Source organism: Mastigoproctus giganteus, chromosome 12, assembly GCF_048544385.1.
Source record: "Mastigoproctus giganteus isolate SK-2022 chromosome 12, ASM4854438v1, whole genome shotgun sequence".
NCBI lineage: Eukaryota > Metazoa > Arthropoda > Arachnida > Uropygi > Thelyphonidae > Mastigoproctus > Mastigoproctus giganteus.
The window spans coordinates 155,386,814-155,404,875 of record NC_143586.1 but is presented as its reverse complement, the minus strand read 5'-3'; the positions used below and the strand labels follow the sequence as shown (position 1 = coordinate 155,404,875).

General features: G+C 34.6%; 1 protein-coding gene across 1 annotated transcript in view; it reads right to left on the bottom strand.

Moving 5' to 3' along the window:
* The window catches only part of LOC150077530 (transcription intermediary factor 1-alpha-like), a 337,193-nt gene that overhangs the window by 52,444 nt on the left and 266,687 nt on the right, over positions 1-18,062 (bottom strand). Inside the window, exons 11-12 of the mRNA XM_090385676.1 lie at positions 12,892-13,535; positions 3,633-3,741 (exon numbers count right to left, since the gene is read on the bottom strand). Of these exons, the coding sequence (XP_090241802.1) occupies positions 3,633-3,741; positions 12,892-13,535 (753 nt within the window). The remainder of the gene's footprint in view (positions 1-3,632; positions 3,742-12,891; positions 13,536-18,062) is intronic.

The window sequence follows — 18,062 nt, the reverse complement described above, 5'->3', positions numbered from 1 at the left end:
CCTTTCACCCCAACCTTTGTCTTCTCAATATTTGACAATTTTTCATCCCACCTTTGCTTTCTCAACACCTCATTTCTCACTTTATCAATCCATCTTATCTTTTCCATCCTCCACATCCCTTTCTAACCTTTTAACATCTTACATTCTCAATGTCCATATCTCTGCTCCAGAAAGTATCACACTTCATAATACCAAATATTGCACCAACTTTTCCTTAAATCAATTCCTAACCTTCCACATAATTATTCTTCACTTCTCAAAAGCATTTTACCCATTGCTATTCGTCCAACATTAGGCTTCCAAATACTTATACACGCTCACCTTTTTTATTCTCTCTGCTCCTATTTCAGTATTTAACTCATACTTTTAGGCCCATTTTGAAGGATTACAGAACTTTGTTCTGTAATACTTCTTCAAAATGGGCTTCACTCCATACAAATTCACACCTTCACTCCATACAATTTTTCTTCATCTATATTTCCTTTATCAAAATCATCTTTTAACTATTCCTTCTATATATATATATATATATATATATTAAATAAAATCAGGGACAGACAATGCCCTTGTCTCACACTTCTTATATATTTTAATAACTCTCTCTACCTTAATATCATCAGAAATTTTTAACAAGAAACTTGTAATACCATCATGACTGTTGGCTAGAATTCTTGTCATCGTTAATGAAAAAATTAACGGTGAATCAAACATTTGTTTATAACAATGGTCCTATTGTCTAGACTTAGTTGTGAGAATTTCCAAACCTTTCCCAGAAAAAGATCTGAAATCAGTTTTTGTTTTGCTAAACTGGCTGAATATTCTCTCACACTCGGCACTACTATGAGGAATCGTTAAAATGCCAAGCACGACTTGAGATAATTTGTTATATTTCAAGATTCCTTGCGCACTTGTCAATTTTTCCAATCAAGGACCAGTGTATGATCTTGGCAGTAAAGGTGACTTATAGTCTGCTATGGTAATTAATTTACAAAATGGAAGTGGAAGATTTGAAAACTGTTGGTAAAATTAATTTACACACAACATTATTCAGCATATCTAGGAGTGATAACTTCAGTACATGGCTGTGAGGTAGATTGAATTGAAGCTATGTTTGGATTTTCAAACATTTGCATGACATTTAAAAGAAACAAGCAAACTGCTTTATTCAAGCAAGAAGATAGAAATATGAACAGACTTTCTGTATGAGTAATAACATGCCTAGAGTTTGCAATTCAGAAGTTGTTTAGCTTCAGTTCATCAATTTGTCTTTTTTCAAAACTTTTGGATCATGAATAGCATCTGAACACGAGTCAGTGCCATTCACTAGTAATTACTTGTACTTTTCAATGTGGTAACTCTGAAAAATGCTCATACTGCTTTTCTCAGCATTTATAACCTCTTCATTAAACAGACTTATTAAAGGCTGCCACTGTTTCTATCAGTCTAGGATAATCAGCTTTCTTGGTCCATTTATGATTGCTTTTTCCAGAAGTTTGTGATTCAGAAGTTCTTACACATTTAACAAATGACAGCCAACATGTACATATGCTTCAAAATCTTTTTTTTACTTCAATGGCATGCATAAGTTGTTTAAATTTATCATTCTTTCTTGAACTTCTTTCTAGATAGTAGTAAATTTCCATCAAATATCCATCTTTATAGGAAGGCATACAGATCCCCTTTTGAGCACACAAATTAATAAGCTGTCAAGGAGAACTTATTAACATCAAGTGCTTAATCTCCTCTTATATCCTTGATGCTCCAATTTTGGGGCCCTACCATAATAGGTACATTTTCAACACTTAGTCCCAGACAGTTTTTTGAAGGAGTCGCACATGCATTCAGAAGATGTCAGATGTATACTGTAGAATTACCTTTCAATGCTGGCATTGACTGACAGAAAGTTGCTTTTGATTTTACTTTTTTTGTTTTTAAAGGCCACCATAATGTGATACAGCCTCGAATCACTTTGGTTACTGCAACTGTCAAAAATGGCCTATTTTTCAGAGCTGTCACCTCTTCTTTCCCTATCCATGTAACGATGCTTGTTCTTTTTTGATCTTTCACAACCTCTTTTTTTTTTTTTTTTTTTTTGCTATCGGGAAGCATATTTCTGAAAAATGTGCTATTATTGCACGTTTCTATTTTGTAAATTATACCACAATAGCACACCTGATGACCAATTTGGTAGCAAAAATAAGAAGAAATTTGTAAAATATAAAAAAATTCCAATATTAATGTAGTTTTCTTTATTTTTTTGTGAAAATAAAAGGCAAGTAACTTTTTGCTGCCCACTATGTTACAACAGTGCGTAGGAGAAAGGTCAAACTGTGTAAAAAACACAGATTCTGTCAAGTGTGGTAAAACCTAATTGTTATGCCATTCTGGGGTTATTGCTATCTAAATGCAGTATCTTGCATTTATCAATGGTAATCCCCAACTGCCACTTCTTAGCACATCTGTCTATTTTCTCTGGTTTTTGTTGCAGAAACACACCCTGATTCCTACCACAGCTTTAGACTTAGATGTTAAACTTGATATGCCTTTGTTAGTATTGTTAATAAATACAAAAATAGAATAAGAGGTCCAGCAACAAACCCTGAGGGACTCCACTAATAACATTAGTCCATAAAGCATGATGACCTGCCACTCAATCATCCCTTCATCCATAGTGGTAACATGTGGTGCACTGGTAAATTTTTAACAACCAGCTTGCCAAAAAAAAAAAAAAAAAAAAAAACCAAGACCAAGAATACATGTGTATATATTTATTGTAAGTTTTAGTGATTTACAACAATAATGTATAAATTTTTTTATTATAATTTCCATATAGCCAATTGATTCTTGCAAAATGATTTTGTTGACTTTTGCTGAGCTCTTGTATCCATAGCCGATCTATGGTTACGATTCAACCATGATTTGACAAATGGAGTTGCATCCCAATCTGCTAACTTTTTCCCCAATAAATTCATCACCATTAAATCCCATATGTGACAATATCATGACAATTCTAGAAATTAAAAATCTTTGATGGACATTGAGCATGGGAATGTCATTACCTTAAGAAGCAGCAGCCCAGGCAAAATTAAGCGGATGCTTGTTGGAAATAATATTCCTGTAAAATTGCTAGCAGAGATAATTCCTACAAAGCATAGGGAAGGGGGCAGGGGAAAGGAAGCACAAAGGATACTGAAATAAGCACATCACGGCTGGATTTTCAGTATCACCATACACAAGCTCAAAATGCCACTAGCTATTGTGAACTGAAGTGTGTGCCACTCTACAGTTTATAGCCATTGTTGATTTAACAACCGGCTTGCAAAATTCTTGAAAATTCAACAATCAGTTCATGCGAGAAAGTGCGAGCTGGCTCCAGCACACCACTGGTGGTAACCTTGGCCTAATGCCACATTGCTCCTATTTGTACAGAAATTTTTCATGTGGAATGGCATCAAAAGTCCTGAAATATAAGTATATATGATGTAAAAATTATTTTTTTGCAAATATTTTTAGCCTGTTAATAATTCAATGCCATGAAAATATTCCCTGTCCATTGTGGTGGTAATCTGAGTTGAAGGCAACACTCTCTTAATTGAATATTAATAGTATGATAAGTTAAACATTCAACATACCAATAATTCCTTTCCATGTACACCAACTGCTTTTCGTTTAGAACCTGCTGGTTCTCCTGGAATTTCACAGTTCTTAACATCTTTACACATAAGGCACGTCCAGTCCTCACTATAAAAAAAAAAAAAAAAGACAAGAGAGAAAGAGAAAAAAAAGCTTCTTACAATATTTTAAATTACCACAAGGATTGCAATTATAAATTTATACTGTTGCATCTACAATTATAAAACCACATTTTTTCCAAATTTTGGTATTTTATGAATGGGAGATCACTTACAGCCACAAATTTGTAATTACTTCCAGTAACCAATACCTAGCATTAATATTAATATAGGTTTGTTTGTTGTTTTAGGAGCATTAGCAACTAAGGCCATATTGCTCCGGGATATGCGGTGGTCATTCCCTGACCTTTCCGCATCCTCCGTATTTGGTGGTGATGGGCTCGAACGCCGGTCTAATCAAGAAGCGTCTGCTACGCACTGCTGCTCCTTCCCACCTGGCTACGGAGGCGCCTATTTAATATAGGCAAATCGATGCAAGGAAGCTAGGCTTATTCAACATCAACCTCAACAAAGTCACCTGGTACCATCAGGCATCTGTCCAACCTTTCATAAACTCGTATTAAGATCTCCAGTTCAACTAGAGGGTAAAATTTGTTCTGACACTTAATAATCTTTTTGCTAAAAGAGAATTTTCTTATGCTAGTATCTAGTTTATAACCATCCTTTCTTAATTTAAGGGCCTTCAATTGCTTTAACTGAGCTGTAGTAAAATTCAATTGCTTCAAATGCTTTAACTGAGCCAAAGCAATTGAAGCTCTATCCACCAATTCCTTAAAGGATGAACACCAAGTAATTCTCTAATGGGGGTAACGGTAACTTAGTTAATTTATTAGTATTAGTAATGGCCACATGGTGCAAGAAAGCCTATGGCTTATGCTACACCAGCCAAAAAAAAAAAAAAAAATCCGAACAAAACAATGATAAAAAAATAAATAAATAAAATAAATAATAATAATTAATAAAAAAAAAAAAAGGAAATTAAATCTATCATCCTATGTGCTTCCCTTACCCGAAAGTACTATCCAGATGACCTTTGAATTTCCCCAAACTGGCTACCACCCATGAAGGCAACTTATTCCAGTAATTTATAACTCGCTGGCTAAAATAAAACTTCCTGCAGTCCAATCTAAACATTTCCCCCCGTAACTTGAATTTATGTCCCCTAGTTCTAGCATCATTTATAATCATGAAAATTCCGTCCTCATTCATTTTACTGATGCCTCTCACAGCCTTAAACACCTCAATCAAATCTCCTCTAAGGTGTCTAGTTTCCAAACACTGCAACCCACATATTCGAAGTCTTTCTTCATAAGGATGCCCTTTTGCCGATCTCACCAGGCGAGTTACCCGTCTTTGCACCCTTTCAAGAAGCTCGATGTCTTTCTTTAGGTGCAGTCTCCATACTTGAACACAGTATTCCAAGTGTGGTCTAACAAAAGACCTATATAATGGGATTATCACGTCCCTACCTCTACTTGCAAAAGTTCAATAGATCATCGATAGGACACCATGGGCCTTCCTTGCAACCTGTTTACAATGCTCAGAGAATTTCATGTCTGACCGTATCGTAACACCCAAGTCCCTTTCTTCCAGTACTGGGTTTAGTTGAACTCCACCAAGTGAATAAATTATTTTGGGATTACTGTTTCCCAGGTGTAATACCTTACACTTTTTTGGATTAAAGCATAGCTGCCATTTTTCTGACCATTCCTGAAGTCTATCTATGTCTCTCTGAAGAAGTTCAGCTTGACAGTGATCATTAACTACTCTACCAATTTTAACATCATCTGCAAATTTAGACATCACGCCCTCTATCCCTTCATCAATGTTGTTTATGAAAATTAAAAACAACAGTGGTCCTAATACTGATCCATGGGGAACCCCACTTCTTACATCAACCCAATCTGAGGAATAGCCATTTATCACAACCCTCTGCCTCCTGCCCTGAAGCCATCCTTCTATCCATCCCAGTGATTCCAACCTGTTCCAGCTTATAAAGCAACCGCTCATGTGGGACTGAGTCAAAAGCTTTACTGAAATCTAAATAAACAATGTCGAAATTATTCCCTAAATCCAGCTCGTGAGTGACCCTTTCGAAATAGTGAACAGATTTCGAAATAGATTTGTTAAACATGATTTTCCCTTTACAAAACCATGCTGAGTATCCTTGAGAATTTCAATTCGATCCAAATGATCCTGAATTCCACCCTTGATCATTGCCTCTATGATTTTCCTTACTACTGAAGTCAGACTGACAGGTCCATAATTTCCAACTTCACTTTTAGAGCCACCCTTATGTATGGGAGATACATTTGCACTTTTCCAATCCAAGGGAATCTCCCCAGAATCTAGTGATGCTCGCATAATTAGCCTCGATGGTTCAATGCACCCTTAAGATTATAGGGTATATTCCATCAACTGCAGGAGCCTTACTGGTCTGTAGGCTCGAAAGCTTTTTCATTAAATAATCTTGCAAAATTTCAATATCATTAATTACATATTTTTTAACTTCGCTCCCACAATTTCCCATTGCCACAAAAGGCTTTTCATTTGTAAATAGCTAGTATGAATCAGAGTTGTAATACTCAATATGTTCTACGTTGATAATAATATTAGTAAATTAATAAGAGGAGTATACCTCAATATAGTACGTGGAACACTTCCGTATGATACCCTCCAGAAATTAAAACGGAAAAAACGAAAAAATCGACACCTTACCGGTACATTAAAGTAAAATATAAATAATTAAATACTCAATTTAACACAATTCAAAATCAATTCAAAACAATTAAAATTCAAATTAACGCAATTAAAAGAATCTAACGAAAATATTCAAAACGATTTTCCTTCCTGAAGCTGACAATGCTTTTCGACCGACTGTCGTGATCACAGGAATGAAAATTACCGAATCAGGCTAAACCTGCAACTTAAATAGTGATTATATGTCTTCGCGCATGCGCGTAAAGGACCACGCATCGGAGATCAAATGTTCGTGAACTAGCCGACATATTCTGTGGTAGTGCGTTGTGTGTCTGTGGGGGGGGGGGATGTCACCCAACTCGTGTGAACTTGGTCGCAAGCTCGCGATAATGTGTTAGAATTCGCACGAACGTGTCTTGAACTATTCGTTAATAAGTTGCAAGCATTATCGAATAGTTCAAGACACGTTCATGCGAATTCTAACACTTTATCGCGAGCTTGCGACCAAGTTCACACGAGTTGGGTGACATCTCCCCCACAGACACACAACGCACTACCACAGAATATGTCGGCTAGTTCACGAACACCCCCTCACCCAGTATCCAACGAACCGACATATCAACAGGTTACAAATCTTTCATCGTGTACACTATCGCAGGACCAGATTTCACTTTTATCCAAAGGATTAAATTATAATTTACCACCTCGAAAGCTGCCAAAAAAACAATGCGTAATTGATATTGAATTTGGACTTCGTAGTGTTCCACAAAAAGATGTATTTATTCAACAAGTTAACCAAGTAGTGAATAACATAAGAGAAACGCGACTTCCTAAATTGAATACACATGACAGTTCAGCTTTACGAGAACTTCGAGAAAATAAGGACATTATTATACAGAGGGCAGATAAAGGAGATACAGTGGTAATACTAGATAAACATGATTATATTAATAAGTTAGATTCAGTTGTGTCTGATACCTCCACTTATCGTGAAGTGGACCCGGCACTGTTTACCAATTTGGTAAATCAATACAATAAAACGTTAACCACATATCGTAAAAACGACTACATTACTATGGTTCAGTTGAAGGAATTGAAGTCCAGAACATACAATATTCCTGCACTTTTTGGTCAGGTAAAATTACACAAGCCTGGATTTCCGATTCGACCTATTGTTTCCTACAGGAACTCGGCATTTTCAGCCTTAGCCACACATGTATATAATATTATAAAACCTTTTATACAGGTTATACAATTTGGGATTAAGAATTACGATACATTATTTAATAATCTTAAAGACTGTAGACTCGGCGACAATGACAATTTATTCTCATTAGATGTTACCTCATTATATACGAATGTAAATGTTGAATACACATTAGATATTATTTGGGATATGTTAAATAAAAACTCGACACCGATTAATTATACGAAGCTGCCCATTAAGGAAATTTTTCACTTAATTAAACTATTAGTTGAGGCTAACTACATCACCTTTCGAGACAAGGTGTACAAACAAATTTTTGGATTACCAATGGGTTTGAGCCGGAGTGGCTTAATGTCAGAGATCTATCTCTCAACGATTGAGCAGATACATTTGACACCTTTTCGTCCCCGTATCACATACTATGGGAGGTATTTAGACGATGTTCTAGTTATTACTGATAGTAGTACTATCCAAGACATTTTACATTCGTTTAATAATATTCATTCTAGACTCAAATTTACATTGGAAAGGGAAGATACGGATACTAAGTCATTAAACTTTCTAAATTTCACGCTTACCCGGGACTTGAACAAAATACAATTTAGCATCTATCGAAAACCCACAAACACCGGTATGCTTCTACATTATAATAGCTACCACCCGTTCACCTACAAAAGATCGATTATCTTTAATCAATTTCTAAATGCCTATAAATATTCAACGACGGATTCTGCTTTGGACTCAGAAATACAAATATTAACTAGCAGATTCTTGAACAGGGGTTATCCCATTAACACAATAAATCGAATTAGGGTACAAGCTAAGGATAGGATACAAAATACTACACCAATCAACAATAGTAATATCAAAAAATACTTTATTTCTGTCCCATATGTTGAACAGTGGCACAAACAGCTTAACAGATTCTTTAAAGATACTGAATTTAAAATTATAGCTAGGCCTATACGGAAGTTACACACTATAATGAACAATCGCTCGGTTCTTTCCGCGTTCACAACACAAATTAATGATCTAGTATACAACATTTCTTGCGGTGATTGCGACTCGTCTTATCAGGGTTCGACGCGGTTTTCTCTTAATATTCGTGTAAATCAACACGAAGCCTCAGTTCGTGCTTCTCGTTCAGCAGCGTCAGAATTAGCCTTTCATGCCATTAACGAAAAACATACTTTTTTATTTAACGAGGCCAAAATATTTAATGTTCAACGTAATTATACGCGACTATTAATTGCAGAAACCGTTGAAATTAAATTACACGAGAATTCTGTTAATGTTCGGCGGCCATATTTGATCTCCGATGCGTGGTCCTTTACGCGCATGCGCGAAGACATATAATCACTATTTAAGTTGCAGGTTTAGCCTGATTCGGTAATTTTCATTCCTGTGATCACGACAGTCGGTCTAAAAGCATTGTCAGCTTCAGGGAGGAAAATCGTTTTGAATATTTTCGTTAGATTCTTTTAATTGCGTTAATTTGAATTTTAATTGTTTTGAATTGATTTTGAATTGTTTTGAATTGATTTTGAATTGTGTTAAATTGAGTATTTAATTATTTATATTTTACTTTAATTATTTATATTTTACTTTAATGTACCGGTAAGGTGTCGATTTTTTCGTTTTTTCCGTTTTAATTTCTGGAGGGTATCATACGGAAGTGTTCCACGTACTATATTGAGGTATACTCCTCTTATTAATTTACTAATATTTGTAAATAGCACACGCTTCTTGATTAGACTGGGGTTCGAGCCCATCACCACCAAATACGGAGGATGCGGAAAGGTTATGGAATGACCACCGCATATCTCGGAGCAATATGGCCTTAGTTGCTAATGCTCCTAAAAACCAAATAACAAACAACAAACATTTGTAAATATCGATGTAAAATAACTGTTGAGTTCATCTGCAATGGCAGCTGGTGTATTTAATACTATCCCCTTTCCCTTACGTAAAGGTCCGATCTGGTTTGCCCTGCTCTTCTTGGCATTTATATATGTGTGAAGAATTCTTTATCCTCCCCAATTTGCTCTGTTTGCTAGTGATTTCTCATAAACTGCCTTTGCCCGTCGAACCTTTTCTGTGGCTCTATTACACATAACCTTGTAGCTGTTATAGGCTTCAGTACTTTTTATTGCTCTGTAACCTTTCCATGCCACCTTTTTCTGCTCAAGTAATGTGGCAACTTCACTATTCATCCAACTTGGAACCCTCCTCGTAGAGTATTTTTTTAATGGTATACACGCGTTCAAGGCATCTGTGATTAATGTTTTAAAAGCGTACCATAGTTCAAATGTATTCATTTTCTACATGATATCTACCCAGTTAATAGAGGCCATGTAGTACCTTAAGGCATCGTAATTTCCTTTTCTGAAATTAAAACCCATTCCTTTGCCTTTTACTTCTGCTACCTCTCTTGTCATCATCCACCATAGAACTCCGTGATCACTTCCTGCTACTGGTTCCTCTACTGTCAGCCCTGTTATGTCATCTGATTCATCTGTGATGATGAGGTCTAGGATATTCTTTTCTCTAGTACTTTCCCTGACATGTTGATACAAATAACAGTCATCTAGTTGATTTAAAAATTTTGTTCCCCATGTAGAGTTTCCTTCCCATTTATTCCAATCAATTAGAGGCAAATTGAAATCACCCATAATAAGGCATTGACGCTTACTTGCCCATTCCATTTGCATGTAGAGGCTTTTGTCATAATCTTCACAATCACCTGGTCTGTAGATTACTCCTACTCACATTATACCTTTGTTTCCAACTATCTCACACCATACAGACTCTATACTAGCATGTGAAATGTCTGAATCCGGGAAAGCTATCGTTGCACTCAGGCTGCTTCTGATAAGAAGCATTACCCCACCATCCCTTCTATCTACCCTATCCTTCTTAAATACATTATACAAGCTGTACTTAAACTAATCATCCCCAATTTCCGGGTGGCACCACGTCTCTGTAAGCCATATTATGTCCGCGTTACTTGTTTTAACCAGCAGTTCGAATTCGCTCATTTTATTGACGACACCTCTAACGTTACTGTTCTTGTATATTTAACAACCCTAACACAACCCTTGAAGTTTTTTAGGCTCTCTTTCCTGATATTAGCTACCCGCTCACGTGAAACATTTCTGCCCCCAGAACATCTAGATAATACGTCCAGTTGGGGTAACAGATAAGAACTCTTAAGGTATGTGCAAGAGTTACTTTGACCATTTCAATCCTTCTAAAACTCAGTGCTATCTTGTATATGGCAAAAAGAGTCTACTGTTCCTATGCTTTATTTTTTATAACACTCAGATATATAGAACAGATCATATATCTCTATTAGGGATTATCTTGACTTCTAATCTCTCTTTTGGCATAAGCACATCACAAATACCACTTCATCTGCATCTAAAAAACTGTTTTCTTTTTCACTCTTGGTGTTACTTTTCTTCTAAACTACTACTCAATCTGTACAAATCTCAAATCTGTCCAACCAGAGAATATTGTTCCCACATCTAGGGTGGTATCCCCCAAAACCTCTCTCTAGCTTTTAGACTTCATTCAAAAGTGGACAGTCAGGTTAATTAATGACCCAAATCTTACAAAGACTCTTAATATGTTTCATAGATGTTCTTTTTCTGATACATGCCTTTTCTATAGGTACTTCCATCAGCACTCTACTTCTGAATTGTGTATGTCTAATTTCCCCACCCCCCACTCTATTCTAAACCAATCTGAACACATGCTACAACCAGTTAGCATCCTTTTATACTATCCATCTTCACAGTCACAGAGCCAACATTATTTCTTATTTATCCCTTCAACTTATTTTTTCTGGTAAAATCTTACTTCACATGTAGTTTCTGAAAACTACAATCTATAGAAATCTGTCTAATGTCAACACATATCTTTAGTCTTCTCAACCTTCAACCCATGCATGGTGCTAATTACTGTAGGTTCTAATATCTTTCATGTCTGGGGGTTTCATTTAAAAAAAAAAAAAAGAAGAAAAAAAAAGAGCAGTCTTACAATTGCCTTATAGATGGACTGTGACCACCTTATCTCTACAAAAAAATGTTCAATAAGTCATTCACAGGACACCATGGGCCTCCTCATCATCTGTCTACAGTGCTAAGAGAATTTGTTTGGATTCTCTTATGTCCAACCGTATCATAGCACCCAAATCCCTTTCTTCCTCTGTTGTTTTTAATTCAACTGTATTAAGTACATAAATTATTCTGGGATTGCTATTCCACAAGTCTAAGAGTCCTAAGAATAACTTATACACTTGGTTAAGTTGGATTTTTTTTCAAAATTTTAGCATCATACCCTCTATCCCTACATTAATGGCATGTATAAAAATCAGAAACAACAGTGGTAGTAGTAGTAGTAGTGGCACATGATGCAAGAAAGCAAGTGTAGGAGCTTATGCAGCATCAGCCAAAAAAAAAAAAAAAAAAATCATCACACCATTCCCTCCAAATGCCTGTCCAGTTCCTCCTTAAATTTATTTAACCTATCAACTTCCACAACGACAGATGGAAGTTTGTTCCAGCAATTAACCACCCGCTGGCTAAAGGCAAATTTCCGCACATCTATTCTACATCTATCCTTTCTTAATTTGAACTTATGTCCCCGTAGGTCCCAGAATGGGTCCATAGGGGTTCTAATGTTACATCAATATATTAGAGAGAGAGAGAGAGAGATCAATTACAGCAGAACACAAATGAACTACCTGTGGTTTAATATTTTAAAACAACATATATTCTAAATAACTGATATGACAACTAAGTCGTAAGTTAGTGTAGCACATCAAAATCATTGGCTACTTAGAATAAGACCAAGCTCACAAAATACTTATTGTCCACCCAATATAAGCTAGTCTAAACCTACAGTAACAGCTGACATGAAGAGGTCAGTCATGCTGTGCTGTTGTTTATCCTTCTTTTACCCATAATAATATAATATGATGCTCACTGCACCACTATGATTAAAAAAAAAAAAAAATTATATTTCTTGAAAAGTACAACTGATTATGCTATTCAGTTTTACTGGTCACAAGTGTTAATTGCTAACATGGTGTAAAACATACTAGTAATTAATTTTATCTTTAGAATCATAGTTCAAAATGACTGAATAAGAAAATGAAAATTAAGTTATTTTAATATTTCTCTAAATAACTTAAAATCAATAATTAATTTTAAGAACTGATAAACTCTTAAAGAAACAAACTAATCTCATTCAGATATCTGTATTTAAAGTAGCAAAAAGAAATCTCACTTTGGTGTTGAGCCAAGAGCCGGAACATGACACTGCAAATGATAGACTCGTGGACATTTGCCACAACACAAAAGATCACCTCCATCATGACAAACAGCACACCAATCTTCGTTTGGATCTTCATGAGTTCCTGTTCCTTGGTTACCATTGGCATCTTGACTTAAACTGCGTGTCTCTACAATCTGTATTTTGGGAAATTCTTCATTTGATGTTTTGTTCTCGTCATCTTGTTGATTGTGCTCTTCGTTTTTTAAAGTGTCTGGTTCAATTTTAGGCACTTTGATTAAATCAACTTTTTTTCCCTCAGATTTGATTAGTTTATCCAAGGCTGCCACATCAGGCTTTATGTCAATTTGAGAAGCAAACACTATTTCAGGTTCATCTTCATTGGGTAGCATTTTTTTGCTGTCTTCACCTCCTGTTAATGGTGTTCCTGATCTAGAATTTTTTTTGCTTCCCACAGCACTATCATGGAAATTTTTATCTTCACTTACTATATCAATTGTAACAGGATTTGAATTTGAGTTTCTTCTGCCTCCACCACCACTACTGTGTTCTCCACTGGTACAGGAATGATTGGAATTATCATCTATTACAATAGACTGAACTGGACTGCCACTGCTGTCAGCTTGGAGCATCCCACTCTAATATAAAATGCAAAATTTAATAATTAGTTGTTAAAATTATTCAAGCATAAAAATAAAAAATTATAACTAAAATTCTAAGTGGTTGTGAAATTAAACAATTCTCAACCTGAAAATTTGCCATTAGTATTAATAGTGGAAAATGAAGCAAGGAAGCAACCTTAACAGCATCAGCAAAAAATAAAAATAAAATCTCATTCCAATAGTTTGTCTAGTTCTTCCTTGAATTTATTCAAACTATCCATTTCCACAACGATGGACAATAACCTGTTCCAGCAAACAACCACCCATTGGCTGAAGGAAAACTTTTATACATCTGTTTTGCAACCATCCTTTCTTAATTTGAATTTTTCATCCCTCACGTGCCTAGTCTGAGCAAGAGAAAGAATCCCATCAGCATTGAGTTTGCTCAATGCCTTAAACACCTCAACCAGATCACTTTGCAAGTACCTAGTCTCCAGACATTGTATCCATTTTAACTTTTATTTATTTTAAATTTCAAATTTTTACTGTAGACAATTTCATAAGTCATTTTACTTTTACTAAATTTCATTTGATAAGCACTTTTGCTATTTGGAAATATGCATTCAAACTGCTTGCACTCTTGTGTCACATAATGCAAAAGAACAACCATTACACCATAATTTTCAGAATCTACAGCAGGCCCCTGTTATAACGCGGTTCGCTTTACGCTGATTCGCTATAACGCTGTTCTTATATTATAACCCGTATCTGACTATAACGCTGGCACAGATCACTATAACGTTCCTTTACAGATTGCATTTTTGACATATTTAACGAAATCGTTTCATTTGATGGAGTCGATAGCTTGAAAATGAATAGCAAAACAGCATTAAAACATTTCCCACGCTCGGTGAAATTTTCTCGCACACTAATTTAATTGCAGTACAGTCACTTTTTATGTATTCCGAGATCAACATTTTAAAAAATGATCAAGTATATTGCTTGTAATATTTGCATTATATGCATTTATCCCAAGTCTAGTCATCACTCAGTACAGTATTAGACATTGTGCGTAATGGACAGTTTACTTGAACATTGTATCTTAATTAATGCAACCAACGCAGTTCCATTTTTGAAGAGTTAATAATGGCCGATAAGAATGAAAAAGCAACATCTGGGTGCAGTATGAAGACTCTAAATGTAAGAAAAAGACTGAATTTGAAAATTAAATTAGACGTTTTGAAGCGAATCGATTCCCGTCAATAAGCGGATGTGTGCCATAATTTAGGACTTGTAAATTTAACTAAGAACAATTATAAAAAAATAAAGAATTAATTTTAGCAGCGGGAAAGATAGCTGTTCCACTGCAAGCAACTAGGGCTAGGCGGGTTATTAGGATTGAAATGAAAAGACGTTAACTAATTTTATTGAAGATAATATCCAATGCAGAATTCAGTTAAGTTAAATATTATATATATATAAAAAAAAAAAAAAAGAGAGAGAGAGAGAGAGAGAGAGATTAGCCAATATGATGATCTAAAGAAAACACCTAAAAAAAAAAAAAAAAAAAATGTGGAACCATTTAAAACTGGTAAGGGCTGGTTGAATAGATTTAAAATCTAGGGAGAAGCCGCAAGTTCAGATCAAGGAGCCGAAACTTTCAAAAAAGAACTTAAAATTATTGAAGAGGGGTATATTATGCGTTATACTTCTCAACAAGTTTATAACATAGATGAAGCAGGACTTTTGTGGAAACGAATGCCTAAAAGAAATTTCATATTGAAAGAAGAAAAACACATGCCAGGTTTCAAAGCAGCGAAGGATCGAGTGACTTTATTTGTAACGCTGTGGGGGATTTAAAATTAATACCCCTTTTAGTTTACTTAGAAGAAGGCCAAAGTTCAACCCAAAATCGACACATTTTTCATGATTAAATTCATCAGTTAAATTAAATCAATTAAATTCATGATTTTAATTGGAATTTTAAGTTTAATTTTGATACATAAAAAATAAAATAGTTACCACATAATTATATACGTATGTAATGCAGAATATTTTATATGTAAAAATATTTGAATATTAAATATTTTGACCGACATTTGTGCATCTTTTCACTACCGTTTATTATTGATTAGGAAATATCCTGTGGCACCGACCGCAACTTACAAATACATATGTTACCTTATGGGAATGCGGAGCTCGCTTAGTGCGGATTCACTTAGCGCTCTGTTTTTCCGGAACGAATTATCAGCGTTAAGCGGAGGTCACCTGTATATAATTGCCATCCTTTGTAATCACTTTTCAGCATGCATATATCATTATTTGGGAGATTCATCTGAGTACATAAAACTTCCACTTCTGAAGAACTGGATACAGATACAGAAGTTTTTATAATAAATTACTCTGCCTTTCATATACACAACAACTTGCCACACCTGTTAAGTTTTATTAAAAGTGAATGCCATTAAATTTGTGTTCCTATCATTCCTAATGTCAATATTCATGCACAAAGTTCAATTCACTGTATATTCAACATACACCAACCTTATAGCCATCACTATCCTGCTTGTTGTTTAGAGTCTTCCCGCTTAGTTACTGAGATTTATTCAGAAATACCAGCTATTGGGCCAACTTAGGAAAAAAAGGACACACAAGCATGCATGCATTGGCACAGCAAACTCTTGTGAAACAGTACAAAATCCAGTTTTTGGGCTCCTGGTCTTAATTTCATCAGTTCAATATAAGAATAACAGGGGCATTTCAGGGATCCTCTTTGGCTGGGAGCCCTGATGTGTTGCACCAGTTTGCTACTTGTACACCATGTAGAAGAGTATGAAATAGCCAAAAGACTTGTACAAAGCAGCAGAGCAGAGACAAATATGGCCAGAATATAAACATGCCATATATAAGGATTAATAGTAATAACAGAAAGTGGAATGGAAATAATATAAAAAAATGAAACAGCACACTAAACTGCAAAAGGGAAAATTTAAATGGACTTAAAACTGTTGATGAGATATAGCTATAAAATCAAGAAAGTGAAAAATAACAAATTTCAACGATAAACCAAACTCCATAAAAATTCATGCAATCCATAGCAATGGGATATGGTACAGCAAAGATAATAACATAGAAATGAAATCAAGAGGGGGGGGAAAAAGAAATGAAGAAGTAACAGAATGTACACTATAGAATGTCTCACAAAACCAGAATTTTTATGAGAGGATTGATACTTTCTTTTTATTATTTTTTTTTTATTCTATGCTTTATTTCATTATGGTTTATTGACAATGTTTTTATATAATGTTGGATTATATGCTGTATTATTTCACAGTTTAGATCTCAATTAGTTTTCAGTAGCCAGCTAAATTTATTTAATTTTTTTGTCATCTTTATCTTTGTGTCCATTTTAACTTTTATTTAATTTTAAATTTCAAATTTTTACTATCCATGGTTTTACTACATTTTAAATAAAACAGCTTTTGATTACAGAAGATACTCATTTAAGGTTATTACTAACTGCGAAGTACAGACCCTGAAATTTCTTTTGAAAATACGACTTTTTTGAAGACAATACAGTGGAATCTCGTTAATACAAAGTTCAAGGGACCTAAATTTTCACGTTTTGTAATAACGAGATTTGTAGTAGCGAGGTCCCCCAAAAGTGTCAAAATTTTACCGTTATTTATTATTATTATTTTTTTTTGTTACATACCGTATATCCAAGAATAATAATAAATAATAATATCAAAAATAAATTAATAAAATAAAATAATAAAAATAAAATAAAATAAAAACGAAAGCCCTATCTAACAATACAATAATAGGAATAATATATTTTTTAAAGATTTTATTTTATTTGTATAATAAACTTAGAGAAAAGCAATATTAACAGAAATGAAAATATTGTACAGTATATATTTTGATATATACAATATTTTAGTATCACAGTAAAAATAATTACAGTAATTATAAAAGGAATTACTGTAAAAATAATTACAGTAATCATACAAACCATTAACTTTTTAATAAATTAATCTAATTTAAAGAAAGAATCCAATGTTGTTTGCACAGTTTTTGTCCTATATGCATTTTTAACTACAGCACAATGTTATCAAATGCAATAGTTGTTTCTTTATCAATGTTACTGCAGGTCAAGACATTCTCTATTATGTTTAATGCATTTTGGGCATCTTTTTTAGATGGCAGTGTGTGCGCATCTTCACTTTCGCTGGTAACAAAAACAGCATCGTTTTGTTTGGTACCCAGCAACTCTTCAAGTGTTGCCGTTGCAGTGGTAGCAACTTCATCATCCACCTTCACAAACTCTTCAAATTCATCAAAAAAATTCATATGCTCCATCAAATTCCTCCATTCCTCACTGTTGCTATCACATTTGTCTGCTGGATCATGTTTTTTGATGATGTTCTCTCCAAAGCCAATCTTTCTGAAGCAGTTGATTAATAACCAGTGCTTTTTTTTTGGGACGGTACACAACAGTACGGCATAACTGCACCTTTATTAACAATGACGTGTGACATTTGGATGCAGTACACTTAGAAA